General features: G+C 34.8%; 3 protein-coding genes across 3 annotated transcripts in view; 2 read left to right on the top strand and 1 right to left on the bottom strand.

The window, feature by feature from the left end:
• Window positions 1-505: 505 nt before the first annotated feature.
• On the top strand, window positions 506-1,974 carry LOC107707952 (sialoadhesin-like). The gene is made up of 4 exons (XM_016512074.1): window positions 506-512; window positions 1,013-1,306; window positions 1,503-1,805; window positions 1,892-1,974. The coding sequence occupies exons 1-4, from the start codon at window positions 506-508 to the stop codon at window positions 1,972-1,974; spliced, it is 687 nt and encodes a 228-aa protein (XP_016367560.1).
• Window positions 1,975-2,625: 651 nt separating this feature from the next.
• On the top strand, window positions 2,626-10,723 carry LOC107707953 (myelin-associated glycoprotein-like). Its single transcript, XM_016512075.1, has 6 exons — window positions 2,626-2,647; window positions 2,782-3,048; window positions 5,163-5,450; window positions 5,705-5,792; window positions 8,614-8,686; window positions 10,718-10,723. The coding sequence occupies exons 1-6, from the start codon at window positions 2,626-2,628 to the stop codon at window positions 10,721-10,723; spliced, it is 744 nt and encodes a 247-aa protein (XP_016367561.1).
• A 576-nt stretch (window positions 10,724-11,299) lies between these two features.
• Window positions 11,300-21,798, bottom strand: part of LOC107707954 (fatty acyl-CoA reductase 1-like) — a 33,219-nt gene continuing 22,720 nt past the window's right edge. Inside the window, exons 5-13 of the mRNA XM_016512076.1 lie at window positions 20,108-20,287; window positions 18,690-18,867; window positions 17,578-17,622; window positions 16,726-16,844; window positions 16,497-16,564; window positions 14,550-14,721; window positions 13,722-13,729; window positions 13,274-13,508; window positions 11,300-12,319 (exon numbers count right to left, since the gene is read on the bottom strand). Of these exons, the coding sequence (XP_016367562.1) occupies window positions 12,160-12,319; window positions 13,274-13,508; window positions 13,722-13,729; window positions 14,550-14,721; window positions 16,497-16,564; window positions 16,726-16,844; window positions 17,578-17,622; window positions 18,690-18,867; window positions 20,108-20,287 (1,165 nt within the window). The 3' untranslated portion in view covers window positions 11,300-12,159. The remainder of the gene's footprint in view (window positions 12,320-13,273; window positions 13,509-13,721; window positions 13,730-14,549; window positions 14,722-16,496; window positions 16,565-16,725; window positions 16,845-17,577; window positions 17,623-18,689; window positions 18,868-20,107; window positions 20,288-21,798) is intronic.

The raw sequence follows: 21,798 nt of genomic DNA on the forward strand, positions 1-21,798 counted from the left end.
TATGCTGTTTACATCCAGCTGATACTCTCCAAAATGGCGCTACAGGGTGATGCGGAGGAGACGAATTGTTGAATAAAGTCGTTATTAACTTTTATTATTTAGTCGTTATTAAGTGTAACTTACTCTGCGTATAGGGAGTGGCGGTACTGTTCCTGAATATTGAGAATTATTATCAACATAAACATTGAACACTGGATCTCACAAGACAAAAGAAATGTGTTGAATATTCAGAAAGCTTCATACTGATAGATTTCTCAGTCAGGCTACTGTTACTGAGTTCTGACTAAAGGAGAAGTGGTGAATCTCTAATACAAGTTAAACGGTGCCATTTTCACACACAGTTCTCCCTTCATTCAGTGTAGAAGCATCAGCTTGAGCTCTGAGAGGATTTCTGTCGTCTGCAACTCTCTTCTCTGGTAAGTCATTTACACACAATCCAGTAAAACTTACACTTACTCCTGTAGTTTTGAGATTCTGAAACGTTAAGGTTTGAAACATGTTCAAGATGTCCTGTTTTTTAAATCTTTAGTATTGTTCTGTATTCTCATGTAAAAATCTAGAAAAAAAATCTAAAACTTTAATCTAGAAATTTTGAAATAAAGAGTTTAGATACCAACAAAAGAGCTATAAATTCAGAGACAATAAATTATTATTTTTTTCATTCTATCAATCAACATTTGCCATCGCACACCTGTGTGTAGAATAAACAAACAAAAACAGGTCCAACATTTATGCTTTTTTCATTCTATAAAATATGTCTTCATTTGTACATTCTGCTGTAAGGTGGAGTGCATGTAAATGATGGAAACATTGGTGACGTTCCTCCTCACTGGATCTCTGATACAAGATCTCATTCTTATAGATTATTCCTCTTTTTAACAAGCTAAATTATTATTGTGAAAGCACTTACATGTGACCTTCATAAGATTGAAGAGCAATAAGTGCTGCAGAAGTTTGTTCTGAATATCGACTTTGTACGATTACTTCTTTTGTCTGTTTGTGTTAATTTTAGGTGTTTTTTGTGGCTTCAGTATCAATCTGCCGCAGAGAGTAGAAGCTCTACAAGGATCCTGTGTTTTCATACCCTGCACATTTGACATCGATCAACAGTTTAACAGTTACCTCACTGATAGTGCAAAGAGAATATGGTTTAAGGGTGTAACACCAGTGTTTGTCTCCAGCAGCCCCAACACTGGACTGTTAAAAGGAGAAATATTTGGCACTGCTACACAGAAAAACTGCACCACACGCTTCGATAATGTCAGTCAGAGTCATATTACTTCAGACCTGAAGATGATAAAGTGCAGTATAACTACAGAGAACCTACACACTCCCAAGTTCAAATTGCCGTCTTAGGTGAGTGTCATATTGTTCATGCTGTTTCTATAGTGTGACTGTACATGAAAAAGAAATCTACTACTGTATAATATATACCTTCATTATTGGATATAATGACCCATATGATCTTGTTATATTTGACTGCGTCTCTATGTGTGTTTCAGGATCTCCCTCCAAACCCACACTGAGCATCTTTCCGGATCAGCAGGAGACGACTGAGGGAAGTTCAGTGAGTCTGCGCTGCTCTACTAAGATCTTCTGTCAGTCTCGTCCACCATCTCTCACATGGAGCTCATCTCTCATCGAGAGCGTCACAGGACGGCAGTATCAGAGCCAAACTGAGCTCATCTCTGATCTGAACTTCACTGTTTCTCACCGTCATCACAGAGTCACTTTCACCTGCACTGCAACACACCAGCTACAGCAGCCGAGCACAACACAAGAGTCCCGGATGCTACTAGTTCAGTGTAAGACAGGAATTGAATCAATCTATGCTCAATGATCAACTATAATATCATAAAGTAATTGCCTGAATGATTTTCTCCTCCATCAGATGCTCCTAAAAACACATCAGTGAGGATAAATCCAGCTGGTTTAGTTCTAGAGGGTCGTTCAGTGACGCAAACCCAGCAGTGAACTACACCTGGTACAGAGACACTGAAAGACCTCTGAATCCAGTTCAGACCGGACCAAACCTGACCATCAATAATACAGACTCGGCACACAGTGGACAATACTACTGTAGAGCTGAGAACAAACACAGCACTCAAAGGACATCAGTGCTGCTGGACGTCCAGTGTGAGTATTAAGTCTTTATTTTCTCCCAACATCAGAGCCACTGAGGACGCAGTGGATTAGTTTTGTTTCTGATGGTAATGCATCAACGAATACACAAAAAACAGAAGGGAGAGGCAGGGTGAGCAATAGCTCATTATCATTTAAAGAGACATGCACCAAAATGGGTCGTTGTGAACAGAGCTGTTTTTGACAAGGTAAAAAGGGTGTTGTTTTACACGACTTTTGAGGAACTTTAACATAAGTATGTTGCAGACATTTCATGAAGACCCTAAAGAATCATACCAACTTGTGGAAAATGGGCATCCGATGACCCCTTTAAGAGTCTTAATTGATTGCTAATATATATATTACCCATACTTCCATTAGTGTTATTTTATAGTTGATGTCTTTAATATTCTTTTTTTTTTTAATCTGAGAAAAAAAAGTCATTACTCTTGTGGACGTCCAGTGCGAGTAATTTGTAATCAGCTGAAAGTCCAGTGCAAGTACATGGTAATCTGCTGGGCATCCAGTATGAGCGCTTGGTAATCTTGTGGACATTCAGTCTGAAACTTGTAAAATAGAAAGGTTTACTTTAAACCTACAGCCTTTCAAATCTTGAACTGTAAACCACAAATTCTACAGCACACTTCTTTTTTTCTTCAGATGCCCCAAAAAACACATCATTGTCAGCGTTTCCCTCCAGCTCAGTGAAGGAGGGCAAACCAGTGACTCTGAACTGCAGCACTGATGCAAACCCAGCAGAGCTCAACTACACCTGGTACAGAGAAACCGAATCTCAATTTGAGCTCCTCCAGACTGGATATAATCACACCTACATTGTGACAAACCCTACACAGGGCGCATGGTATGGCTGTAATGCTCAAAACCAGCATGGCCAATGCAACGCTACAATTCAACTTGATGTTCAGTGTGAGTACAAAGACAGAACTCAAATTAATTTAATCTGATAACCTTAATCTGATCCCAGATAACATAAATACTGTGAACATAGTACAATAACTGCCGCAAACACATAACAATGCTCTAGACTGCATTGCATTTGAATGGAAAGTGCATTGTTTATGGTGAAAATAAATGCAAATTGACATGAAAAAGTTGCAATTTTACCATAAAAGCATGCAAGAAAAGCATAATTTCACAGTCAAAATATGATTTTCAGGACTGAAAATACCCTACTAAAGAGTTGCAAAAACCACAAAATCATGTTTAAATTATTTACACTTGGCATATAGCTTAAGTCAAAGTCAATTTTATTATTTCAACTACAGCATGCTATATGGTTTAATATTTTATATGGTGTGTGCATCACAGAGTATGCCAACAATCTTAAATAGGTTGACAGTATACAGTCAGTTGCGCATAGACTGCATGCTAGAAAAGCCGTGAAATGAGTGCAGCATTGTGACAAACATCTTTTGAGGGAGACAGAGGGAGATTTTGTTCCCCTTTTGTAAATTATTTTGTTACAGAGCAACATGTTGAAGTCATGCTACAGCATTTTGAAATGCAAGGTTTCGATATAAAACATTTGTGAAACTGCTCTTAAACCAGTGAAATTACAAGAATCTGTCAGCAGCCCTTCTATAATGCCAATACAGTGATCAAACACTGGGGTACGAGTCAAAATGATTTTCTGTGGCAACCGACAGCATTAGATGCTGCACATTAAACAATGTTTTGGAAAAAAAAAAAAAGGTACTGCAACAGTTTGCATCAATCTTTTGAGTCATGACGACAACTAGGCCTAATGAAATTATGTTTAACCAACAAACTACACCGAGGATATAATTTGTAGCATAAACAAATGAAGTCGATGATTACTCAAAAAAGAGGTTGTTTCAACTAATTTAAATTACACACAATATTAAGTTGATTAACATTATTATGTTAACAGAGTTCAAAATAATGTTTGCACATAAAAATGAAAATTGTCAATGTTTACTCGCACTCATTCCAAACCTGCATGACTTCCTTACTTTTTTGAGAAAGATATTTTGAGAAATGTCTCAGTATCTTTTCATCCATACAATGGAAGTCAATGGAGTCCAATGTTGTTTGGATCCCAAAGTTCTTCAAAAGATCTTTTTTTAAATAAAGTCATGTCAGGTTCGGTGAGTAAATGACGATGTTCATTTTTGAGTATTATATAATTATATAAATTAAAGACTTTTTATAACTGAGTACTACTGCAGTCAGAAGAGTAAAATTAGTTCTTCAACACATTAATGTCATTTTCACCAGTGTGGCATATAGTAGACCTAGAGGAACTAACCGTAACTTTAAAATTGTGGCTTGTTCCTCTTTTCTACTTCAGCAAACTATTAGTACTAAGTTACGTTTTTCTTCTATTTTGTCATGAATTTTTTTTTCACCCACAGTGAGATGTTCCTATTGATGTTTCTATTTCTAGTTATTATTTCTATTTCTAGTTATTTATTTTTTTATATTACATCCCTACTGTGTTATTCCTATGTATGTCTGCACTATGTTTGTACTTTCTTCTACACTGGAAGCTCCTGTCGTCAAGTCAAATTCCTTGTGTGTGTAAACATACTTGGTAATAAAGCTCTTCTGATTCTGATTCTATTAAGTGCTAGAAAATACCTACAAGCCATGAAGCAGTTTTATTTTTCTGAGATCCTACACAGTTTCTGTCTACACTGTAAAAAAAGAAACAATCTGTGAGGTTTACAGTAAAACAAATGTTCGCAGTAGCCAAAACTTTAGCATAAAAAATACAGTTGAACTTTAAATTTACAGAACAAAATTTATGTATACCAGCTTAGTAAAACACTAAAATAAGTTTTGTTATAATATATTGACAACCACCATAAAACACTGTTAGATGAAATGTCCTGTTAGATGTATTAGTTTTTCACTGTATATAGTAAGGGAACTTTTTTACAAATTAACGTGTTTACTGTGACATTTTTAGTGTTTTATCATTAAAATAACAAACATGTTTTACACTGTAGAGACCATCGAGATCTTCTTTATCCTAACAATCATATTCTCTATTTCAGTTGCGCCCAACATCTCCAGCTCTTGTAGCCGAAACAGCGTAATGGCGTGTGTCTGTGAGGCTCATGGGAATCCCTGCCCTACACTAGAGTGGCGTCTGTCTGGACATGTGCTCGCTAACTCTACAGAAACCTCCATAAGTGAGGAGACGTTAGGAAGCACAGGAGTGAAGAGCGTCCTGACCATCCATCAGTCCCTCACGGACACGGACGTCCTGCAGTGTTTCAGCACAAACATTTACGGCAGCGCAAGTCAACAGTTTCAGGCCATCCCACCGCCACAAAAGACAAGTGAGAAACACAAAACAACAGCTTTATCACAAATGATGCCTTTGACCTTGTGAAAAAGAAGTGTGGATTTTTCTATTGAAAAAACTACTTGCAGATAATATATTAATGACAGAGTACACTTACATGACTATGTTTAAGACACTTAAGTACACTTTTAAAAAGTGCAATATGTAGCCTAATAATGTCCATTTCACATCTGAGATCTCCTGAGCTATGAAAGACCAACCTCTGAGCAATAAAGCACTGCTTTCCAGGTTTCCATCATCCATCGGTGCTGCTCGGAGCTGCTGTCGGCGCGTCAGTGATGATGATCGTGTGCATCACGAAGCTCTGCTATGAACGGTAGGTACAAATGCCCTTTGAGGAAACACAAGCAGACAAGTCAAAAAAAAAAAATATATATATATCTATATATCTATCTATCTATCTATCTATGTGGAGTCGCATGGTAGAGTCGATGGTCTTTACACTCTTCGGTCTTCACACGACCGCAGCCGCCACCGCGGTAAACTAAGCTTCTTTTTTTTATTCGTTTAACAAAACTCTAATTTAATTCAGCTGGACACACTTTCCTGTTTATCACAACAAATGGCCAAGCAAAGCGCACGACACTGACAAGGTACGCGATACAGTACGAGACCAAACACGATTTCAGCACGTCTCCACACAGATTTTTAGAGCGATTTAAGGGATCTTTCATCCAAAAATTACAATTACAAACCTATAGAACTTTCTTAGGATAGTTCATTCATCACAGAATCAGAAACTCCACTATTTTGTGTCATTTCGAGTCGGAGTGACTGTCAGGCGTCTGAAAGTGAGTTTTGATTGAGTAACTTGTAGATCTGTGCTGCTCGAGCCACGAACCGTTTCAGACGTTTCAGTCTGATTTGGTGAACTGGTTCAACTAGTTCACTAAAAAGAATCGGTTCAAAAGAATTATTTGTTTGTGAACCAGACATCACTCCAGACTGTCTGAGGCATTACAGGCAATAATGTTGTAAATAATGTTCAGTTTCTTGCGCAGACCAATTGTTTCATTTCATAAGACCTTAATATTCATCAGGTGCCGCAGGGGTTAAATTTGATCTGCTGCCTGATATGCTTTTTTGACTCTCAAAGTTATGGTACCCATTGACTTGCATTTTATAAATCACCAAGGACCAGGATTTCAGCTAAAAATCTTCTTTATTCTTCTACTGAAGAAAAAAAAAAGTCACTTACATCTTGGGTGGTGAGTCCAATCATGTTTTTGGTTCTCAACTTTCTTCAAAATATCTTCATGATATTTATCCACATACCATATATGAATGAACAAACAGAAAACATGAGCTATTTTAAGGTGTTTATCAGAACACATGTTTGGGGGGAAAAAGGCAAATTAGTTTATTTTGCATGGTCTGTTATTGGAGTAGTGTCACCTTGGTGGGAGTTTTAACTCCTATTCACAGAGAATAAAAAAATTAATAAATAAATGAAAATAAAAAAACCTTTAGCAGATGCAGAGACATATAGATCGGGGGAATCCCCCATCTCCCTCTGAATATTACGTATAACGTAAGTACGTGTAAATGCTATTTGGCGGTTTTTACTTAGAAAACCAGCTATATTTTTCTAGCATTCGAACAACAATTAAATCAACAACTTAAACAAAATTAAACAACTTTTAAATCGACACCTGCCACGGTGTTTTCCTCTTTGAGTGCGTCCTAAAAGCATCATGCACAAATCAGTTCAGAATCAGATCAGAGGTGTTTACTGGTTAGTCAGAATTCGCTCTGCACTAATTGTTTTCAGAGCTTTACGGAGCAAGTTGTGACAAAAACTAGGGAGTGGAAATGGCAACTGAGCTGATATAGATGAACAGTGGGTAAAGGGCAGTGTTTTTTTTTTGTGTGTGTGTTTCATAAACTTGGTACTGATAACCGTTCAACATTATTTACCTTAGCCTACCTTTGGGGTCTTTGCTATTATATTCCAATATTTTTATGCCTCAATTAGCTAGTTATAGATTAAGAGTTGTTGTTTTTTACAGATGACTTACTGCTGTGTTTAATAATTTAAGTTGTCAAAATAACATTCTGTTCTGTAAATGCATTGTCTGCTGGTTTATTTAGCCACTTTTCAGTACACCACATTAAGTATGCCATTTAGCACTGTAAGACTTTGAATGTTAAAGTGCAAATTAACACCCGACCACTCCTGTGAGTTTGCTACCATTACAATTAAAAATCGTAGAAGGGTAAAAAACATAAAATAAATAAATGTAAAAAAAAAAATGGTATGATGTAAGCAACACAGCTACAACAAATAAAATTGTGGGTGTGTTAGATAATGGGTGTGTCAGATTTATAGTGTGCAAATAATCATGCATTGACAATAATCAGTCGTATTGGCGGCACTGAGGGTCCCCAAATAAAATTCTGCTTAGGGCTCCATAAAGGCTTGGGCCGGCCCTGCCTGTATCATGTCAATCATCACGAACACTACAAATTTGAGCAATTCAAAGGATAAAAGCACCGAAGAGGAAGTAAAAACACAAATTACATCTTTTGCAACCTGTTTCCTAAAACACTTCTGTCTGTATCCTGCTGTAATCATGAATGTGATATTAAATCATTAATCAATCATCAAGAATCACATCTGACTGAAATCCATCCTGACAGATCTTGAAGTTCATTAAATATAAAGAGATCTGAACATATGATCTGAATGACTAATCTCGGTCTTTCTCAGCTGCCATCTATACACAAGCTTACACCTCAAACACCCCAGTAATGGTTTAATAAGTGTAGTTTTCTTGAAACCGGAATTGTGGCCTAACATTTTATGTAAAACCACCTTATCGTAGCCTGAACAAACTCAAACCACTTCCTTCACAACACGTTCGTGGTTGGGAATGACAAAGTACAGAATGACTTTCTCATTCTACATTTGAATTTATTGTAACGTTACAGTCAATCAATAATTAGTCTATTTTCCTGATAGAGGAAGACTATACATTCCTATATATGATATATGTTATCTTTGTCAACCTATAGGACTTTACTAGCATAAAGATGAGCTCAGAGCTACAGATAAGCAGCAAAAGACACCTTTTCATTTTGTGTGAACTTTAAAAAGTAACTGTATGTAAGTTTTTACCTTGAAATGTCCGTTTCAGTCAGTATAATGGCTTTAACAAGACGAATAACTGTATCTTTTTCCAGACGTCTGTTCTGGGAGGACGTCATCAGGTGAGCGGGTACGAAATTCCGCGAAAAGGGCGGATTGCTTTACGGCAGCAACAAATGGCTCCAAAATCGCAAAAATACACAAACTACATACAGTTGCTTTAAGCTTGCTTTTAATACAGTTAAAAAAAATATTTTGTAAAATTGTAAATGACTGCAGTTTTTTGGAGTATGTTTTACAAGAATTTCAAATTTTATGTTTAATTCAATGTGTTGCTGTTTCTTTGTAATTATTAGTGAAATCTGCTAGCGATTTCGGAGTACAAATTGTTCCACTGTAAATCCTACAGCGCATTAACCAAAAAAAATTAACATGAGAACATTATAACTATTGTCAATAAACAATATAGATATTATAAACATTTCAAATATATTTAAAAATATTTTATTTTGAATGTAACATTTAGATTTAAAAAACATTTTTCTCATTTTAAATTTAAACATGAAATTTGTAAATAAATAAAAAAATTCACAAAATTTGAATATTATGAATAGTATATGTGTGTGTATACAATGTATATATACAGTGGTGTGAAATTTTTTTTGACCCCTTCCTGTTTTTTTAATTGCTTGCATATTTGTCACACTTAAAAGATTCAGACCATCAAACAAATTTTAATATTACACAAAGATAACCTGGATATATATATATATATATTTTTTTTTATATATATAGTTTTTATTTTTTAATTTTCCTTGCACCTGCCTTTAAATTAAAAATTTGCAGGTCAAAATGATTTTTAATATCACAACGGAAATTAACATCATATTCGTAATAGAGATTTCATGCACACATCCCCAGATTCTTCAGATTGTTGAATCTTTCCAGGCATATTCATGACCCTACATGAGAAAGTGTCTCACAATTTCAAGAAAAACATTCTTACCTGTATTTTTGAAAACTCATAAATGTGTAAAACTGACCTGGAACATAAACATACAAAACCAATTCGGATAAAGAATATTATTTCATTTTCTTTTCATATTGTTTCACAGTCAGATGAAAAAAAAAAAGAAGAAGACATACAGGAAACTTGGCCATTTTCAGTTTATTTTCTCATGAACTCTTTTGCAACGAACAGTCAAGCACACAATTTTATCAAAGTACAGTTATCCATTCAAGGACCTCGACCGTACAACGTCTGACAGCACAACATGGAGACAAATGTTGAGTAGAGGAAGGTCAAAATCCATGTCAGCCACTACTTCACTGCTGTGAAAATCTCGTATGTAAAAAGCAAACATGCACGAGTTACACAGGGAAAAAAATAAACATTTTCAGTAGGGGACTTTTTTGTTAGAAAATCATTTTACTGCAAACCCAATGCAGCTCAATCACCTCATCTGTACAAACATCAGTGGCAGAGCACAAACGATTGAGATTGTAAAGATCACGTTGGCAGTAGAAGCTTCATCTGAAAACTCAGCTTGGCTCAAAACGAAGGGTTGCCGTTAAGACATCAAGGTGTTCAATTCTAGTAGAAAAATGGCTGTTTTTCATGTCTGGAATGCTCTAAGACGAGATTTTAGTGTGCGTGTGCTTTCTCTACTGAGACTCATAACGTGCAGGAGAAAAAACATCTCAAATCGCCTAAAGTAATCGCTGCACTACTGCTAAACGAGCTGAGGAAGACGCATGAATACTGTGTGCGACATACAAAAGACGGACGACGGAAGGCAGAAACGTCTTAGAAACGGTGATCCAAAAATACAGTTTGGCAATAGACCACCAGCGGGCAGTGTAGAAAAATGAACGCTCATGAGATCCTCAAATAGTGTCTATTGATCACGATGCTGTAAAACCGTACGAAATATTAGCTGTCAAGATTATATTTGACCGCTGGCGGAGTAGGAGATTCATAAAACGTTATAAATACAAGTTTTGGTTCTTCTGACAAGCAAACAGAAATAAAAGTGCTTCAGAAAGGTGAAAAAGCAAACGATAAACTAGAAAAGTAACATATTTAGACGGAAGAAGCACAGGCTGTGCTGCATAGAAACTACCAAATTCAATGATTTTTTTCTTTCCCGCAGGTTTAAGTCCCTTTACGTCTCTAGATTCAGAACACTTCAAACATAAAACAACATTGAAATGGAGACTCGACGCTTTTTTTCTTCACATTTCGCTTTTCTTTAAAAAATATTGGAAGCCCTCTGTCATTTCCGGAAATAGATGTTCTTAACCAGCCTTTTGATTCACCCTCGCAAATATACATTTGTACATTTTTGGTATGTATATCATCTGAAAAGGAATATATTTATATATATTTACAGACCGATGAAACTATCTTACGCCGATCTACAGACAGAAATATCCTCATCTAACAATCGCAAAAAGAGTCTGACGCTAAACTCAGCGTCCTGCTGTACAAACAGAAAAATTAACAAACATACATGGTGTCGAGTGTCATATTTCACACTTAAATCAAAAGAAATGTAAAAAGTCATTTTATATTTAATAAATGTAATTATTAATCAATAATAAAAAATTTAAATAATATAACAATTATATTTAATATTTTATCATTGGGAATATATATATATATATATATATAAAATGTATTTAATATTTAAAATGTAATATAACAGTAGTTACTTTTACAGTAACACTAAAAATACTGTATTACAGTAATGAGTATTGCCATTAAGCATAATTCAAGATCCATTAAAAATGCATTAAATTTGGGGGTAAATGTGCTTAATTGTCATGAAAAGGTTAAACTAAACACTTTAAGGAATTATTTTACGTTCCTTAAAAATAGGCTGCAGTTTTTTCATGAATAGACTTTTTTTTCTTTTGATTTTGGGTGTTCATGTTTAAACTGGTGGATGTATAGTTGAGCAAGCGAATGTGTGATGTTATAAATGCATCAGATCTGTTGCAGTTCACTGGCCTTTCCCTCCGAACGCGGCAAATGAAAAAAACAAGAAAAAAGACAAAACACCAACCAAAACCGCAGTGAAAACGCTAGACTATGTTCTTGTAGGCTTTAGTACCACACGGTACGAGAGTTTTCCGGCTGGATTACATGGTATTAGAACAGACAGGACACAAACGAACCGTCAAAAGACACAAACACACTCATAGAGAGAGAGAAATGGCTGCAAACAGCAAAGCTTTGAGCGGTAGATCCAGTGGTCCGAAACCAGTGGTCTGTAGATCCAGTGGTCTGTAGTCGAGAAGGCTAAAATCATCAGAAGACACAAAGGCAACGTCTCCAGATGTTGGATGGCGATGAGAATGTAAAGGAGAAACACTGTAAAATGCGGTTGCATATATAATCGTTATTAAGGACAGTCGTTATAAAAGAGGACACCTTTAAAAACAGCACATGGAGGAGTCGGGTGGAGCGAGAGGCCGGTGAGGAAAGCTAAAGAAACACCTGTGTGTGTGTGTGTGTGGATGGCTGAAGACACCTCTGGAAGAGGAAGTGCTCGGAGGACGGGGGGACACACACTTCCTGTTGCTCCGGTCATTAGGTCAGAGTGCTGGAAGCCCTGAAGTAGGACAGGAACTTGAAGCACAAGCTCACGACGAAGTACCAGATGTTCCTGGCCATCTGAGAGCGAGCGATGAAGACGCGCCAGATGAAGACCAGCAGCACCGTGTTGAACGTGTATCGGATGTTTCTCAGCCTGTGAACGGAGGATCAATAATTCAATGAAACACCGAACACACTTACTATCAACTTGCAAACTCAAGGTGCTTAATCAAGCTTTCTCTTCTCTATGGACAGGATGCAGTGTGTTTATAGGCCACGCCGCCATTATTTATTCACCCTCATGCAAAACTCTCATATGACCTCAGAAGACCTTTGGTGATGCAGAAATAAAAAACTATTGTTAATTATTATATTATATTATAGAAACAAAATATCTGTAGAAGGAATAGAAATGAGAATATAAGACTCAATAATAAATAATTATATTATAAATGTTTCTACAGAAACAAAAAATAGAAAATAAAACGATAGAAAATAAAAAAACAGCACAATATAATACATTTCATTTTAATATAACATACACTACCCTTCAAAAGTTTGGGGTTAATACATTTGAGACCCTGGAGCACAAAAGCAGTCTTAAGTCGCTGGGGTATATTTGTAGCAATAGCCAACAATACATTGTATGGGTCAAAATGATTGATTTTTCTTTTATGCCAAAAATCATTAGGATATTAAGTAAAGATCATGTTACATGAAGATATTTTGTAAATTTCCTACTGTAAATATATCCAAACTTAATTTTTGATTAGTAATATGCATTGCTAAGGACTTCATTTGGACAACTTTAAAGATGATTTTCTCAATATTTAGATTTTTTTGCACCCTCAGATTCCAGATTTTCAAATAGTTGTATCTCAGCCAAATATTGTCCTATCCTAACAAACCATACATCAATGGAAAGCTATTTATTCAGCTTTCAGATTATGTATAAATCTCAATTTCGAAAAATTGACTGGTTTTGTGGTCCAGGGTCACATTTGAATTCAATTTCAGCTGTAAAGCAGCTCTGCAGAAGGCAATGGTGTCATTATTCAGCTCAGTTTAGATTCAGTAAGTGTGTAGACGTGTCATCAGAAGGACGTACTTCCTCAGGTGCTGTCTGGCGGCGGGAATGTCGGACATGTCCTCGTTCAGAACGTACTTCTTGGTGCCGATACAATAATTCTCGATGTACTCGGGCCAGTTCAGCTGGCGAACGTCGAAGTTGAAGGTCTGAAAGATCACGAGGATGAGTTCAGCACAGTTTCGTCCACAGACAGTCAGTATGCTCGTGTGATTGGTTCGGCGGTGTGTGTGTGTGTGTGTGTGTATAGTAAAACCTGCAATTTTTGACAAAGTGGGAAAAAAAATTATTAAAAAGACTAAATTATGTTTACAATGCAAACAGGTTTTCTGTAAGGGGTAGGTTTAGCGTTAGGAGATAGAAAATATAGTTTGGTCCGTATAAAAGTAATAGAAGTCTATGGAAAGTCCCCACAATTCACAGAAATAAACACGTGTATGTGTGTGTGTGTGTGTGTGTGAGAGTGTACGCATCATCCTGAATGAACACAGATCACACAGACACACTCAGCACCTCTACGACAATTACACTACTTTTTTATAGATTTTATTTCTATAATATAACGTATTAAATTATATTCATAATTATTGATATTAATGATCAAAATGTTATATTAATAATACAATAATTACTGATATTTCTATTTATATATTAACTATATATATATATATATATCTGTTTTTATAATATAATATAATATATAAGATAATATAATATATTCTTGTTACCAAAACGTGCTTATTTATCTTTTTTCTTGTGAATGTCTTTTTACATAAGATATTTCTAATAATTATTCACAATAATAATAATATTTGCATTTATATATTAACCATACATGCCACTTTATCTCTACAGATATTTTATTTCTATAATATGCAATATAATATAATATAGAATTCTATTTGACCTAATATTTTCTTATTTTCCATTTATATTCTATTATATAATTAAATATAAAATATTATATAATGTATTAAATTATTAATAATCATAATGCTTTATCATATTTACCAATATTTGTATTTCTATATTAACAATACATATTTTATTTTTTTCTATAATAAAATATAATTATATTTTAGCATATATTTTGTCTTATTTTCAATCTCAATTTTCAATAATATACATTATCATTCAAATGTTAGGGGTCTATAAGGTTTTAAAATAATTATTACTTTTAATCAGCAAGGGTGTATTTCTATTTCTAATAAATAAAATATTTTTTAAATATATTATTATACACGGCATTTCATCACAATAGAACAGATCATGCAAGTACAGTGTTGTTAGATCTCACTGTGGTTTCTGTCCGGACAGTCGGAGGAACAGGTCATAGATGAGCGCGGGGAACTTGTGACTGACGAGGATCCAGTACTGGTAGATCAGGTAATTGGAGGTGATGTTGGCGTTTGGCCGACGGAAAGCCTGTTCTAGAGGATTCCTCTTAAACGTGGACATCACGTGATGCTCTGGAAAGCAAAAGATACTGTATATAATATGATAACTAAGCCACTGTTACTGCAGCATGAATCTGGGAAACGCTGACAGGAAGAGGAAGATCTGCTTCTGGCTGTTGGCATGGTGATGCTGGCAGCCAGATGTTGCTCGTGATAAAGCCTCAGATCCTGCTGTTGCCATGGAAACGCTTCAGCTGCTCTGACCAGTGATCAGCCCTCCGGCACCGACACACAGCCAGCGCACATACAGTACAGTACAGTGTGATCCCAGTGATGTACTCTGAGCTATTTTTGAAACATAGTAGCGTGCATCTGCTGAAATGTGCAGTATGCAACCAGAACACACTGCAACCCATAATGCAATGCACTCAATCCACTTCCAGTGTGACGAATAACCCTGAAATGTTATCAACTGTGCTTTTTTTTAGGTGTTATATTTAGCCTTTTATTAGGGTTTTATTACAAATGCAAAACAACTACTCATGCATTTGACTTGAGCTTCTATTTGCAATGCAAATGAAGCTGCAGTTATGCAATTATGATTTATTTTTGACATCAGTCTGCACACCTGAAATTAAACATGCAGCACAGTGACAATAATACTCTTTCAAACATTTAGCATTTTCTATTAAAAATAGCATGTACACTGTTTATTTATTTATTTTAATTTTTGTATTTTCAATGAACCTGAAGTTATGCAATTATGATTTATTTTAATTTGAATTTTTGAGAGGAGCCTTGATGCCTGGAATTACACATGCAATGGTGACAATAACAATGTTTCAAACATTTATTGCATACTGCATACTATTTCATATGCTTTTTTTGGATTGGATTGTATAATATAAAAATATTTAAGTTGTAAATAAACTAAAATTATTGGAGTTCATTCAGTTTTTCAACTTCAAAACTGCATGTTTAATTCAATGCGTTACTTGCTTCTTTGTAATTAGTTGTGAAATTTACTAGCAATGAACAGGCTACTTCAATTTCTTTGTGATTTAATCGATTTTATTTTTGAGACTGGAATTAAACATGTAATACAATACTGACCATGACACGATTTCAAACATTTATCATTGTATATGGCATACTATTTCTAAAAATATACATTTTTCAAAGTTGCAAAACAAAATGATTGAGAAATAAGAGCAAAAAATATTTTTACTTATTAAAATTTTGTGAAAACTGTGAGTAAATGCCACAACACCGTAAAATCTACTGTACAGCTTCTGTATTTATTTCTATATTTATATGCATTTTCTATATTTATTCTCTCTCTCTACTATATTCTATCTTCCATTTATTCTAATTCCTTATTCCTTCATACATTCTGTATTCTATACATTTTTTTTTATTAATGCCTGTGTATGTCCTTAACTCATTGTTGCACTGTGAGATGAGGAACTGCAGAAAACCATTTCACGGCATTACATCACATGTAATATGCGACAAAGAACTACATTTCTTTCAGTGTAGTATACAGTCTAGAGCAGGGATGGGCAACTGGCGGCCCGCAGTGTCTTTTAGTACGGCCCGCTGGATCATATTAGACATGGATGATCAATTTTAAAACATTTGAAAAGCAAGTCACGTAAAGATTGCTTTCAGTTTATGATGTTAATACTATCTCCAACCAGGAGAGGTCGCTAGTTTCCAGCCGCTCCCCTATTAATTTCAGCGTAGTAGGACGTGCGCCCTCGTCACTATCAAAGTTGCCCATCCCTGGTCTAGAGTATGCAGTATTCATAACTCACTCACACAGGATATCAAAGCATGTTACGCACCGATCTCTCCCCAGTGGAAAGGGTTAATGCCTCCGGTTGTGCAGTTGTACACGAGTGCAGTTTTCGGTCTGAAACGAAAACAGAACAAGGAGATCACACCGTGCCGCATGAGCACAACCGCACATTTCCCCCTCATGCAAATACATCAACAGAGGGATTTTTCATGCTAATGTTCTCCGTTTAATCACCTGCGGGTCTCGCATAAGTTAATCAGACAGGTGAAGCTGACCTGTGCACTGCGGTGTACCAGCCGGCAGCCAGCGTCAGGTTTATAACCACGTCTACAGGAATCAGATCGGCCACCGCGTCATTACTGGCTCTCATGGTGCGCAGGATGCCCTTCCCAGCCTGCACCGGGACACACAAAACACACGCTTCTTCAGAGAGGACGCCAAACACACCATCTGCCTCTGTCTGGCTGTGAGCTTCACGCAGGCGTTTAGGACATAACATGATCTAAATATCAGTGGTCACTCTATATCTCAAATAATATGTCTTAGTGAGATGAGATTGAAATGATCCAAACATATAATGAAATGCAATCTAATGATGATTGAGAGATGAAGAAATAAAGGCTCCTCAGAAGATGTGAGATGTTCTGGAGGCTTGTGAAGATCATTCCTGCGCTGAGGAACAGTGAAAGTAAAGCTTCTGGAAACAAATGTTCCTCAAAAGATCCTGATGATCAGATTTGAGACGCACTAATTTTTCTAAAAATTGATCAATGGAGAATCAAGTAAAGTCAAGCTGCTTCAGTCCAGTAAGTGTTCATCTGGAAATATTACTGCAGTTATTCTGAAATTTACATGATAAAAATCAGATTTGACAACAAAAAACACGTGAAGCACCAGCTGGACGTTTGTGTAACTACACTAAAACTACACTGTAACTACACTTTATCAAACATATGACTTAAGGCTTGTAGTATATTGTGTGCGACAGGTTTATCGGCAAAGTTTTGATCATTTAGAGGCTTTTGAAAATCACTTAAAGTAGCGTTAGGGTTAAGATTGCTCTCTGTGGGGTTCAGGATGTGTTAAACTTTCAGATCTACTGTAGCACACCATGAATCAATACTTACAGCAATGAAAACACCACTTGGTCCATTAAAGTTGTCTATCCAACCCTGTAACATACAGAAAAACCGTTTGAGCATTGTTGTGTATCACAGGGTTATACACAACAGAAATATGTGACCCTGGACCACAAAACCAGTCATAAGGGTCAATTTCTAGAAATTTAGATTTATACATCATCTGAAAGCTGAATAAATAAGCTTTCATTGATGTATGTTTGTTAGGATAGGACAATATTTGGCTGAGATACAACTATTTGAAAATCTGGAATCTGAGGGTGCAAAAAAATCTAAATATTGAGAAAATCACTTTTAAAGTTGTCCAAATGAAGTTCTTAGCAATGCATATTACTAATCAAAAATGACGTTTTGATATATTTACGGTAGGTAATTGACAAAATATCTTCATGGAACATGATCTTATCTTAATATCCTAATGATTTTTGGCATAAAAGAAAAATAAAAAATTGACACGTAACACGTTTACACAATACATGTTTTTTTTGGCTATTGCTACAAATATACCCCAGCGACTTAAGACTGCTTTTGTGCTCCAGGGTCCAGTAATATTTTTAAATGTGTGTGTGTGTGTGTGTGTGTGTGTGTGTGTGTGATATTTTAGTTTTAGTTACTTTAGTATTTCAAATTAAACTAAACAAAAATGAGCAATGTTGCCTTGGCATCTACCTGAAATAAAATAAATGTACATTTTGTAATATTTTATTTCAATGTCTATATAGTTTTTATTTTATTTACTTTTTTATTTTAGAATTATTTTCATGTATTTAGTTTTATAGTATATGGAGTTCACCTAAATGTATTATTATTTTTTTAAATATATGTCTAAATAGTTTTTTTTTTTTTATTTTTTTTTTAGTTTGTTATTTTAGTACTTCAAATAAAAAGTTTATTTAATCAGTTAATTTTTATTTTTTTATGTTTTTAGTTTTAGTTAATGATAACAACCCCAAACGTCTATGATGTTCTGGTATGTATGTTTATGCCATCATTAGTCCAGGTTTGAACCTAAATCCTCTGGGTTAGCAGCCCAGATCTTTAACCATTAAGCCTCATCACTCAGACATCAGAACTCTGTTGCGAGCGGATGCGTCACTCACGGGGAACGGCTCCTGCCAGCTGGCTCCCACGATGGACGGCCGTATGATGCCGATGTTGAGTTTGCCGCTCTCCTGCTGCACCACACACTCGGCCAGCGCTTTAGTGTAGGTGTAAGTGTTCGGCCGGTCACCGATCAGACGCGGCGTGATGTCACGGACGATACTGTCATCCATCCACCTACACACACACACACACACACACACACACACACACACACACACACAACACACACACACACACAAGAAAACACACACAAACACAAACACACACACAGATAAACCACTGCTCTGCTTCAGGGTCAGTACAGTGTGTCAGACAAAACATCCTGATGCTATCTGGCTTGACAGAGTCAAACTATGTGGAAAATGACCAGCGGCGTAAACCAAGTGTTTTCAAACGGGTTCGTGGAAAAGGTTAGAGAAAAAAAAAAATTTATAAACTAAAATTTTGAAAAAATCTAATAAATAATACAAAATTGATTAAAATGAACAAATTAATACATAATAAAAAAAATTTACAAATAAATAAATACTACATCTAAAAGTGTAGCGCTATAGTGAGTAGAAAAAGGAATGTACAGTATGTCAATAAATTAATTAACTGAAGTAATAAAAAAATGAATAAAAAGAAAAAATACTGATTAAAATAAATTATTAAACAATAAATATAGATTAAAATAAATAACAAAATAACATATTTAAATAAGTAATACACCTAACAAGTACCGTACTATAGTGAATAGAAAAAACTAATAATGTAAATGTAATAGAAACAAAACATTCTCAAAATATTTGGACATATTTAATAATATTAATAATATTAGCATCAGTTTTTCAAAGTATTGGGACTTTCTACATAAAAATATACACCTGCCTATACATTTTACAAATGTATATTTTATTTATTTTATTACTTAAAAAAAACATTAATTAACTGAAAATATTATTTCCTTTATTATTTCAGCTAGTTGCCAAGAACACATTTCTTTGTTTTTATTTTAGTTTAACTTGATGTACTAAAATAACTAAAAACTATATCGACACAAAAAACACTACAGAAAATGACAAAAACACACAACAAAATTACTCAAACTTTAAAAGGAAAAAAGGAAAATATATACATATAAACTAATTCAAAATATTAACCAAAATATCTAAAAGTATCTTGATACTAAAATAACACTGGTGTTCATGGCTTATTTTCACGTTTCTCTCCTTGCTTTATCTTTATTTAGTTTTGATATATTTTTCAGCATACCATAATTCTGTTCCGAGGCATTAGCTTAAGTCTGATATTGAATACACTCTTCCCTCACACCTGTGGATTGTGTCAGCTCCATAAGGTAACATAAGCTCATAGATGTGGTTGCCGGGTAGATTCTGTAAGTGAGTTTGAGGTGATGATATATTGCACTCACTCCAGAGAGTCGATGAGTTTCTTGGGCTCGACCGGAAGAGGGTAGATGACCTCGTCGATGTGTCTGCGGTTGCAGTTGGCGTAGGCGGTGGAGATGTGGATGAAGGCCTGCAGGTGCTGCATCTGCTGCGCCAGAGAGAGGAGCTGCAGCGTGGCGATGACGTTCAGCTGCAGCGCATGCCTGCGCAGACACACGCATTCATTATTACACATTATAAACCATAAAAAAAATCACTGCTTTGCTTCAGGGTCAGTACAGCGTTTCAGACATGCAACATCAGAGTTAAATAACGTGGAAAATAAGACATGCAATAGCCGGCAATGTAGACCAAAAAACATATAAATAATTAAATAAATTTGATTAAAATAAATAAATAATAAAAATACAATAAATACATTAATAAAAATGAATAAAAATACATACGTAATACATCTAACAGCACAGTACTGTAATGACTGGGAAAAAGTAACAAGATAATAGTAACAAATGATTTATTATTATAATTTGGCATAGAACAAAAATATATAGATAATATTTAAAAAATAAATGAATATATAGATAAAATAAATAATAAAAAATTACAAAAATAAACATAAAAAAAATGATAAAAAAACAAAACAAAAAAAAAATATATATCTCAGTACAGTACTATAGTGAGCAGAAAAAGTAATAAGGTAATGTAAAAGAAACTTATTTCATTATTTCAAAATGTACAAATTATAATTAAATTATATTTAAAAATAAATAAATTGATTAAAATAACTAAATAATACAAATGATTAAAATAAAGAAATTAATTCTTTAATTTAATTTCTAAAATTAAAGTCTGTGACAGGGTAATGAAGGTTCACTTAAAATATATAAAAAAATGTCACTTGAAATAAAATAAAAGTTAAATTTATTTTATTTCAGCTAGTTGCCAAGGCATTATTTCTTATTTTTTAGTTTATCATGAAATACTGAAATAAAGTAAAACTGAAATAAAAATTGATTAAACTTTATAGAAATATTTAAAAAATAATAATGACAAAAAATACTAAAATGTATTTTTTTTATTATAAATGATTATAAATGTTTTAAAACTTAAACAGTATTTTTTAATATAAAAATTATAATAGCATATTAGTGATACTGGTCTGTGATGCTGCTGAGAGTAAGATGACTGCATTCTTAAAACACATCAGGTGCTTTAAATAAAAACTTTTTTAATAAAAATGCTGTTTTTATTTTCCTTAAAACAATGAAGCAAGAGGTTGCTGTGAACAGATGTGTGTGTGTGTGTGTGTGTGGAAACCTTTCCCTCACTCGTTCCTGCTCCGAAGTCAGCGGTTCACTAATGAATCCCTCGTTCCTCCAGCAGTGAGAACATCTGCTCCTCAGCCGGAGACTCATGACACACAGAGATACTGTATGTGTGTGTGTGTGTGTGTTTTCCCTCTCTTATTCTTGTTATTCTCACATTTCCTCTCTTCCTTTACAAGTGTAGCTATGGCTTTCAAGTTCCATCACTAATGTTCAAAAATTTGGGTTCGGCAAGGTTTATTAATGTTTTTGAAGTCTCCTCTACTCACTAGAGCTGCATTTATTTGATCAAAAATACAGTAAATATTTTTAGAATTTAAAATAACTCTTTTCTATGTGAATATCTGTTAAACTGTAATTTATTTCTGTGATCACAGCTGAATTTTCAG

This window comes from Sinocyclocheilus rhinocerous, unplaced genomic scaffold, assembly GCF_001515625.1.
Source record: "Sinocyclocheilus rhinocerous isolate Xijiao unplaced genomic scaffold, SAMN03320098_v1.1 scaffold475, whole genome shotgun sequence".
NCBI classification, from domain to species: domain Eukaryota; kingdom Metazoa; phylum Chordata; class Actinopteri; order Cypriniformes; family Cyprinidae; genus Sinocyclocheilus; species Sinocyclocheilus rhinocerous.